Source organism: Poecilia formosa, unplaced genomic scaffold, assembly GCF_000485575.1.
Source record: "Poecilia formosa unplaced genomic scaffold, Poecilia_formosa-5.1.2 Scaffold203, whole genome shotgun sequence".
Lineage (NCBI taxonomy): Eukaryota > Metazoa > Chordata > Actinopteri > Cyprinodontiformes > Poeciliidae > Poecilia > Poecilia formosa.
The window spans coordinates 1,135,939-1,145,476 of NW_006800142.1; the positions used below are offsets into that span (position 1 = coordinate 1,135,939).

General features: G+C 40.2%; 1 protein-coding gene across 1 annotated transcript in view; it reads left to right on the forward strand.

Moving 5' to 3' along the window:
- syne1b (spectrin repeat containing, nuclear envelope 1b) overlaps window positions 1–9,538 on the forward strand; it is a 99,369-nt gene that overhangs the window by 36,584 nt on the left and 53,247 nt on the right. The window contains exons 50-64 of the mRNA XM_016679141.1: window positions 510–622; window positions 708–913; window positions 989–1,138; window positions 1,239–1,530; window positions 1,633–1,805; window positions 2,562–2,871; window positions 3,560–3,724; window positions 3,861–4,217; window positions 5,021–5,157; window positions 5,785–5,962; window positions 6,107–6,289; window positions 6,399–6,542; window positions 7,937–8,092; window positions 8,891–9,055; window positions 9,142–9,336. Of these exons, the coding sequence (XP_016534627.1) occupies window positions 510–622; window positions 708–913; window positions 989–1,138; window positions 1,239–1,530; window positions 1,633–1,805; window positions 2,562–2,871; window positions 3,560–3,724; window positions 3,861–4,217; window positions 5,021–5,157; window positions 5,785–5,962; window positions 6,107–6,289; window positions 6,399–6,542; window positions 7,937–8,092; window positions 8,891–9,055; window positions 9,142–9,336 (2,924 nt within the window). The remainder of the gene's footprint in view (window positions 1–509; window positions 623–707; window positions 914–988; window positions 1,139–1,238; window positions 1,531–1,632; window positions 1,806–2,561; window positions 2,872–3,559; window positions 3,725–3,860; window positions 4,218–5,020; window positions 5,158–5,784; window positions 5,963–6,106; window positions 6,290–6,398; window positions 6,543–7,936; window positions 8,093–8,890; window positions 9,056–9,141; window positions 9,337–9,538) is intronic.

Consider the following 9,538-nt stretch of genomic DNA (forward strand, 5'->3'; position numbering starts at 1 on the left):
TTTTTTTATTGCATTATCTGCTTTAGACACAGAATATTTAATGAGTTTATTAACGTGACTTATAGCAAGTGCTTCCAGTCTAAGAAACCAAAGACAGTTCAAACTCCGACCACTAGATGGTGCCAAAACATGTCTAATGGGATTCTTAGTGAAAGGGACTAACGCTGTCAGGTTCACTGGGAGGGATAATGTGGATGTTTTTTGGAGGATTTTTTTGCCTTACAATTACAGATTAAAGTCATTTAAAATATTCAAAGTTTTAGTTTGTGATTTAATTTCAAATATTGAGAAATGGAAACAATATCTTCTTCTATCTTAGAAAGAAGGTGGACTGCTGGAACCGCTGTTTTCTTTGCAAACAGATTTAGTCTTTATCAGGATAAACTACATGCTAACTAAGATAGTCACAGGATGTTTATATGCTGAAAAAAAGTCATGAGGACGACAGTGTGATGTATTTTTTGTCCTAGTGTAGCCTAGATGGTAAATATTTGTATTTGCATCTTCAGACCTTGTCCAGGAGTTTCATCGCTGGCTTTCAGAGCAAAGGGAGATTGTGAAAGAATGCTCTGATCGATCAGGAGACACGCAAATAGTGGAACGTAAGCTGCAAAAGCTTAAGGTAATGGAGTGCATCTTTTCTCCTCTAATGTAAAATGAAATCCACTTTGGAAAAAACATTCAAAGCATTGCGGTTTGTGTCTTAGGGCGCGATGGATCGCGTGGAGGAAGGCGAGATAAGACTCAAGCAAGTCTGTGAGGAAGGAGAGAAACTTCTTCTTCATCTTCCCAAAGCCAGCGCTGGGCAGGTCCAGCAGCACCTGTCCTCCATCCAGCAGGACTGGGACAGCTTTGTGGAGCAGTGCAAGCAGAACCAGCAGATCCTTGAGGACAGCGCGTCCCTCATGAAAGGGTAACAGACTGACGTAAGCTAGTTGTATAGAGCAGCTTGTGAATGCGCCGTTTTTAAGCAAACAAACCCTTATAGGTTTGAGGGTCGCCTCAAGAAACTCAGGTGGTGGTTGGAGCACATGGAAAGCCGAATGACTACAGATCTACTGGAGGCCAAACAGCGTGGATCTGAACGGGCTCTGATTGAGCAGGTGGAGGAATACCAACAGGAAGTGCTCAAAGAAAGGTGTTTAAGCTATGTATAGCTAAAGGAATGAATATTTTTACCTTCCAATAAAAGCATTCTTTATGGTTCCTAATGACTCTCCCTCCGATAATTTACAAAGGGATTCGTTTGAGCGCCTCTGTCAGGAAGGACAGGCTCTGAACGAAGGCGGACGAGGAGACGGCAGCGAGACGAGAGTCTCGGCTCATCTGCAGTCCCAGCACCAGGCCCTGTTGAGGTGTGTGAGGGAGAGGCTGCGCAGTTGCCAGCTCACTTTACAAGAACAACAAGCGTTTGAAGAGACTCTGCAGACTACCTGGGTCTGGCTTAACGCCGTGCAGGAGCGTCTGGCTTCGCTCAACAGCACCGTTGGCAACAAAGAAACTCTGGAAAAAAGGCTAGGTCTCATCCAGGTTCGTAAGCAGAGCTGTTTTACTGCTTGCTTTTTGTATTTAATATCATTTGAATGGTTGCACATGAGGCCATAGTTTATTTTGTCCCATTTTTTTCTAAAGGATATCCTGCTAATGAAGGGTGAGGGTGAAGTGAAGCTCAACATGACCGTAGGAAAAGGAGAGCAGGTTTTAAAACACAGCAGGATTGAAGAGCAGGAGACCATATCTTCACAGCTCCAGAACCTAAAGGATGCCTGGGCTAATATGCTAATGACAGCTATGAGTTGCCACAGGTATGAAACATGTCCTGTTTTCATAACTCTGAGATGTTTTAGAAAAGTCTGTTAATGGCAGTGGAATAATTAAACTTTTTCAGTTTTTTCCACTTTAAAACCACAAACTTTTATGTGTTTTATTGTGATTTTATGACAGACCACAATGAATATTGTATATTTGCGAAGTGTAGGGAAAAGTTTAATTTGTTGCTTTTACAATTAAAAAATTAAAGTGTAGCATGCATCTATAATCAGCCCTCTTTACTCTGATGCCTCTTGTAAAATTTAGTTTAACCAATTGTCTTCTGAAGTCACCCAACAAGTTAAGAGGCTTCCTGTTAATCTCTCTGTATATGCAGTCTTTCTCTGAAGGCCTCAGGTTTGTCATTAGTATGACACAAGACTATCTGCCGTCTAATGAATTGATTGGACCATAGATGGAAGTCAATACACAGCAACTCTACAAAAAACCTGGTAGAGGCAACAATTGAGATTCATCACAATAATCTTAAAAATACTGCCAGAGCTACAACAGAATAGGGTCTGATAAAAGCATATTTATGCATTAAATTGGCCTAGTTAAGGTGAGTTTATGTGGCATGTCTTAAAAGCTCAAGTTATTTTTCAAAGCTGAAAGACACATTCGCCAAAAGACATACTGGAGCAAAATCTTTGTTCCATTTTGTGTTGGTCTACTGTCTAAAATGCCAACAAAATAATAATAATAATAAAAAAAATTTAACTGGTCACAAATTAACATATAATTCCTCCTAGTCGACTGGAGTGGACCGTGGCCCAGTGGAGCGCCTTTCAGGAGAACAAGAGCCAGCTGCAGCAGTGGATGGAGTCAGTGGAGCAGGAGGTCGGGATGACCCAGCCTCAGCAACCAGGCCTCAAAGAGAAGAGCGCCTTACTGGAGCGACTGAGGGCCGTCCAGGCCGACGTGGACACTCACACAGCAGCTCTGTCACACCTAAGTGAGAAAGCAGTGGAGCTGCACGAAAAAACTGGCGACCAGACGTTTGGGCCGGAGTCGAGGGCAGAGCTCCACACGCACTTTGCTGATATATCAGCCGTCGTCAAGGTAACACAGATCCATGGTAGCAGATGGTACATTCTAGATGTTTATTCGAGGGGCAGGTATACGAAGAAACTAAATCTGTGAGTCGACAAATTTAGTCACATTTAACGTTTAAAACAGAAAGTCTGGAAGGTAACAGTTGTAGTGTTGGACTGTTTAGAAATTAATCTAAAAAGAAATTAGAGAAACTCAACTTTATACACAAGAATCTAAACAACAAACACCATCTGACCTCAGGTGTTCCAGCTGCAAGAGAAGCCCACTTTGACGAAATGACCCATAAAAATATAGTGATACAAAAATCTAAATATCTCACATTAATGAATAATGTTGGTAAACCTTATAAACACCATAAATTCCAGGCTTTGCTACACGAATTCAGTGATTTTGAAACATTTTTACTCACATGTACAACAACATACAGTCAAGATAAAGAGTGAGACCCACCACTTTTAAGACTTTTTTTAAAAAACAGTTGGCAAAAAAAAAAACACCAACAAAAAAGTTAAATATTCTCCACAATAACTTGTAAATTACTCAAAATTAGACTTATTGATTTAATTTTTTTCTCGTTACACTACAATATCTTTTGTTATTTCTAAAACATCCTCAGAAGAACCGGTGACGTAATGCAGACATGGTCTCGTTCTCATCCGACGTGTGACATTAACATGCAGTTTGTTCCACAAAGGGAAAAGTCCAGTCCATGCAAAACATCGTGTCTGAGCACGAGCAGTACCTGGACGCAGTGAGAGACTTCAACGACTGGCTCGTCTCAGCCAAAGAGGAGCTTCAGCGTTGGTCTGACCTGTCAGGAGACTCCGTCAACATTAGACGAAAGCTGTCCAAAGTACAGGTGAGGAAAGTTCAAACTGGAATAATAATAGTAATACATTCTGGTGAGAGATTATTCTCTCTCAGTTCACAGCAAATTGAATGTAAATAATCTGAACGTAGTTCAGTTTAACTTGCGTTTTTTTTGTTTTTTACAGGAGCTTCTCGACTCGAAGCAGAGAGGCAGGGAGAGACTGAACCGCGTCCAGAGATACGGGGCAATAGCAAGGGATTACACGGGTTCAGGCGGCTACGAGGCGATGGAGCGAGAGGAAGCAGCGCTCCTGTCGTCATGGGAGCAGTGGGAACGCGCGGCTCTGCAGACACGTGCCAGTCTGGAGACGTCGCTCTCACAGATATCGAGCTCTGAGCAGGAGTTCAGCAGTCTGTCGGCGCAGCTGGAGCAGGACCTGCAGGACTTCAGCCGTCAGCTGCAGGGTTGCCGACTTCGACTTTGCCAGGCAGAGAAGAAAAATGAGGGAGAGGAAGCAGTGAAAGGCTGGCAAATGGCAAAGGTAGGCCCACCTGAGTAAGAAAATAACTTGAATTTTAACTCGCTTGAATTTCTATGAGGTATTTTCAAAGTTTGGAAAGTCCTTGAAAGTGCTTGATATTCAAACTGCGTAGTTTTGTAATAGTGTAATCAAATGTTTGATTAAAAGCCTGAATTTCATACACCTAACAAAAAGACTCAGACATATTTTTTTTTCTAAACGTTTCTTGTTTTAGGTTCGTTAGAGTTACCAAAATTATTTCTATTTGCTGAATGCCTAAGAAGTTAATGAGAACATTTTTAGAGTTTTTTCTTTTATGTTTAAGTATTTAAGTTGAGCAGGAAGGTCATTTATCTTAACACGGTTTATTTGGATTGTTACAATGGAGTTAATATTTATCATTCTCATTCGCTCGATGACTTATTTATCTGTGTAACTTGAATAAAGGCTGGCTTATACTTTATACATAAACAGTGTTATTGAAATTGGGGGAAATTTGTTTAATTACTGTTTAGTTTTCGGATCAGAGTATGTGAGAGCGACATTTCAAAAGATAAAACTGTGTCAAATATTATCATAAGACATTATTATAACAATATCATATAATGGTATCATATAATTGACACTATCTTTTTTAGTTTATTTATTTGTATTGTTTTTATCTCCAAAGTGTGATGCTGGGAAAGTTTGAAAACTTACTTGAAAAATGTTTGAAAAGTTCTTGAATTTTATCCTGGGAAAATTGTACGAACCCTGAACTTTACATTATGTACGTGTTTAAAGGTTTACTGTCTGTCCTCACTGCTCATCTGTTCTACGTACAGGACACGTTGGACGAACTGGTCAAAGCTGAGGCCATGTCTGACCGTCTGAAGACTCAGCTCAATGATCTGTGCCGATTCTCCAGGGAAATGGCCACTCAGTCTGAGAGAGTCTCTGCCCTCATTAAGGACTATAACAGGTCAGAAAAAGATGCCAGTAATGCCAGCAAGTAATTGTGACGCTAAAAATAACCGTCTGCAGCAGTTTAACTGTATCAGGATGCACATTTTCATAACCAGTGAAATTATTTTCTGCAGACTTGCAAACTAAATCAGCTATAGCACAAGTCTGAGCTTTATGGAAACAGTTCCAGATGAAGATTGTTGTTGTTTTTAAGCCATTAGAAACCTCATTTAAACTTATATACCATCCTGAAGAAGATGGATGAAGCTGAATACTTTTCAAACCTAAAAGAAAACCAGATGAAAACAACTTTTCAGCCAGTAAACAAACAGCTGCATGGATTTGTTTTAGAGGGTCCTAGTCAAATTCCAGACCTAAATCCAATTGTGAGTCTGTGGCAAAGACTTGAAAAACGAGTAGTTAACAGATAAATGAAATACCTTCTTGTTTTAGTCAAGTAAATTGAAATAAATCTGAAAACTTTATTTCTAAGGTGATGGTTTTGTTTAAAAAGAGTATTTATATTTAATAAACTGCACATCTGAAGAAAAACACAGATAATGGAATGAGAAGATATGTATATTTTAAGTATTTACAAAGTATTCTATGAAAAAAAAATAAATCTGTTACTGACTTTTTCCAGTTTGAGTCTCCAAGCTACCAGAGAGTGTCAGAGCAAAGAGAAGGCGCTGGATCAAGGCTTCCGCTCGGCTTTCAGAGAATTTCAACAATGGTTGGTTAACGCCAAGATCAACACCGCCAAATGCTTTGATGCTCCTCAAAACCTCGGTGAAGCCTCGTCTAGTTTCCAGAAGATTCAGGTATAATAAAAAATCTGACTTCGTAATCAGAGAGACACTGTTACACAGTAATGCTTAAATATTTAACATGTTTTTGTGTTTTTTGTGACCTGCTGCTGTTTTTGTGTTTAAGTTATGACCTTCCATCTTGTCTTGTCCTTTCAGGAGTTTCTTAATGACAAAGAACAAGGTCAGTCAAAGCTGAATGCTGTGATTGCAAACGGAGAGCTCGTCTGTAGCATCGCAGCTAAAGACAAAACCGACGCAGTTCGGGGTAAAATGAACACTGCCAGAGAAGACTGGAAAAACATCATGTCCAATCTGCACAACCGAGAGACGAGTTTGCAAGTAAGCATTTAAATTTCTCTTCTCAACCACTGGAAACTATCCCTGCTATTATCCTCCAAAGCTTTTAGTTTCCTAGTTCACCAGCAGGACTCTGTTCTTGCTGTTCCAGAACCTCATTTCACAGATGAAGGATTTTGAGGCAAGTGCAGAGCCTCTTCAGGAAAGCCTGAATGCAACAGAGCTGGCTGTGCAGGAGATCAGCACACGACTTCATGATCTGACTGCAAAAAAGATGGAGCTTCACAAGCTGCAGGTACCTCAGTCCAACATCAACCGGACTTGAAACACCAACCGAAAGCCACACATGAGCGTCACAATTTATCTCATGTGCAGGACTCTTATCATTAAAGCTCTGATAAAAGTAGAGCTTCGTAGAGATGCACTGATTAGAGAACCTTGTGGACAATTTCCGATCAGATGTTTTGTAAATCAACATCAATAACGGTTTTAGTTGGATCAAATTTCTCGGTAAAAGCAAAAATTAAACTAATTTTTTTATCTTCTTGTTTGGATTAACTGAATATTTATCTGCTTTTACAGCAAAAATGTTTATAGTACAATAATTTAAAAACAATTCTCTAGGACCCCTCTATGCATTACTGAAAATACTGAACAGGTTACCCAGAGGTACCTGTATAAACAAAACCTTACTAAGAAGAATTACATCATGTCCCATTCATTCATGTCCCATTCATTCATTTACAAAACAGGTTTTTGCTCACTGACGTTTTTTTTGCACACTTGAAATGCACATCACTAGATATTCATGATTTGTCCAGCTTAATATATGAGCTGAAAAATCCCTCATTTAATGTTTTGTGTTAGATTGGTCACTCACACACATAAACTTTTAAGTAGCTTTTCTCTTGTAAACTATTATTTATAAGCATTCCCTTAACTATAAGATTTCTGAAAGATTGATATTTGCTGATGCAGCATGTACCGCGACAGACAGATTGAGACTCTTTCAAAAATAAAATCAATAACCTTGCTTTAACATACTGAGCTTCCTGGTTTTTGCCAAAGTGTTTTGAACCAGCAGGTTAAATGAACAGCTGAAATGCATTAGTGGATAAGAGTTTCCTTTTTCAAAGTTTCTTAACACCTTCTGCACTTGATCTGACTTCATTTATAAACTGACAACTGAGTCATTTTGCCTCAGTAATAACTTCCACACCAAAGATTGTGGTTAGCATAGCCTGTTAGAGCTTAGGAATGGCATATTCACTGATCGGAAATAGATAATATTTTTAGATTCAGACTGACCGATCACCAATCAGAGCCAGTCAAACATAAAAACACCCGTCCAGTTCCTGGTGCATCTCGTTCAGTTCGTGATGCGTTTGCTTAGAATGCATTTTCATGCACCTTTGCTAACTGCCAGCACGTCCTGCTTCTCTTTGCTAACCATATGTCTGCTCAATAGTGTCTACATGAATAAAATATTGCTAAAGAGGGCCTTAAGAATATATTTCCTGTCTACAGTCTCCTCTTCAGAGCTGGACTTGTAACACTTGCTAAGCTCCTCATTTGCTTTTGCCATGTTCTCATCTCTTGCCAACCTGCTCTTTGCATCACTTCACCTAGTCTTATAAATCTGAGTGTCAGCTTGCATGCCTCTGTGATAACCTGCTTGTGCTCTTCCAGTCTGTGCTTGAAGACTTAGCTTCTCACGAAGTTCAGCTGAACAGGCTGAAAGAGAAGGCCCAGCTGTTGTGGGATGAACACTCGGCCGGGAAGGGCTTTGTGCACCGTGTGTCGCAGCTCTCTGCTCAGTGCCTAGCTTTAACCAACCTTACTAAGGTAAAGTAACGCCTGTGAGACCGCCTGTGCACTGCGACTTTTATAGAGGTATAGCTGGAGATGATACAGAGGTACTAGACTGGAGTGACACCTGAGTTATGTGCATTTTTACAGGTTTTAGGGTGCATTCACACCAGCTCTGTTTACTCCACTTTAATCAAATCAGATTCATTTGGAGAGGTGAGAATACGCAATCAAACTGTGTTGCAGACCAAAAAAGCGAACTCTGGTTCACCTTAAAACCTCGGTCACTGTTTGGTTGACATGAACCACCTCGAAAAGTAGGAAGCTGACTATAGAGCAGTGCATTCTGGGTAAATACAGCCAAAACAAAAATGAGAATCTAGCGCTACAGGGAGAAATTGCTTGTGGTTTTGTTTACCACTGATTAAAGAGAAACCCTTAAATCACTAAAACCTGATTCCACTCCATGTTTGTTTACATTTTGTGAAAAAGGAAGTTGTGCTCGTGTTTCCTTTGGAGGTTTTCGTGTCATTTCCTTCAGTAGTTCTTGATGCAGCGCCACCACAGGTGAGGAGGGAAAAGGTTTTTCAATTGGCTTGGTTCGTTTGACAGATAGTGCAGTGTGAAATATAACAAATGTTTCAATTTGGTTCCCAATCCAACCTACTCCACCAAACTATCAGGTGGGAAAACACCCTAAAACTGTAAAGGTACAACATTTCTGTCAAACACATATGTAATTATTTTGTATATGCAAATTGCATTTCCTAACTTTTGTTGAATTCATGGTAATTTTTTTGGATGTGTGACGGTTTGATGGTTCTGGACGTGCAGGAGAAGGCTTCCCGCATCGATCGGATCGTCACCGAGCACCAGCTTTTCTCCCAGGGGTTGGAGGAACTGCAGAACTGGGTGGCTGACACCAGCCACATGCTACAGACTTATAGCGCTCCAACAGCTGACAAAAATGTTCTTGATAGCAGAATGATCAAGCTGGAGGTATAGAAAATTAATAATCGCTTCAAATTCCCCGACGTATTTGAAATTCTGTTGTGATGAATTTGAACGGTTGCTTGCTGCTTCAGGCTCTGCTGACGGCTCGCCAGGAGAAGGAGATCCAGCTGAAGATGTTGATCACAAGAGGAGAGTCGGTGCAGAGAAACACCTCCGCTGAAGGCATGCCACTAATCCAAAAACAGATACAAGAGCTGAAAGACTCATGGGATGCCCTCCTCTCTGCTGCCATTCTTTGCAAAAGGTTTTTGCTATTTTTTTTTTCTGTACAGCTATTTGGTTATTGGGGCCTGCCAAGCACAGGAAATCATATGCATAGGGGAGCATTGAAATACCAATCAAGTGCCACGAAGTAAACATCTGATTTTTATTTTTGCAAAATTGACCAACTCTAAATTTCTTGTGTCTAAGCAGACAAACAGTATTTCAAAAGAGCAGAGAAAATCTATTGTTTTTTGAACATCAACA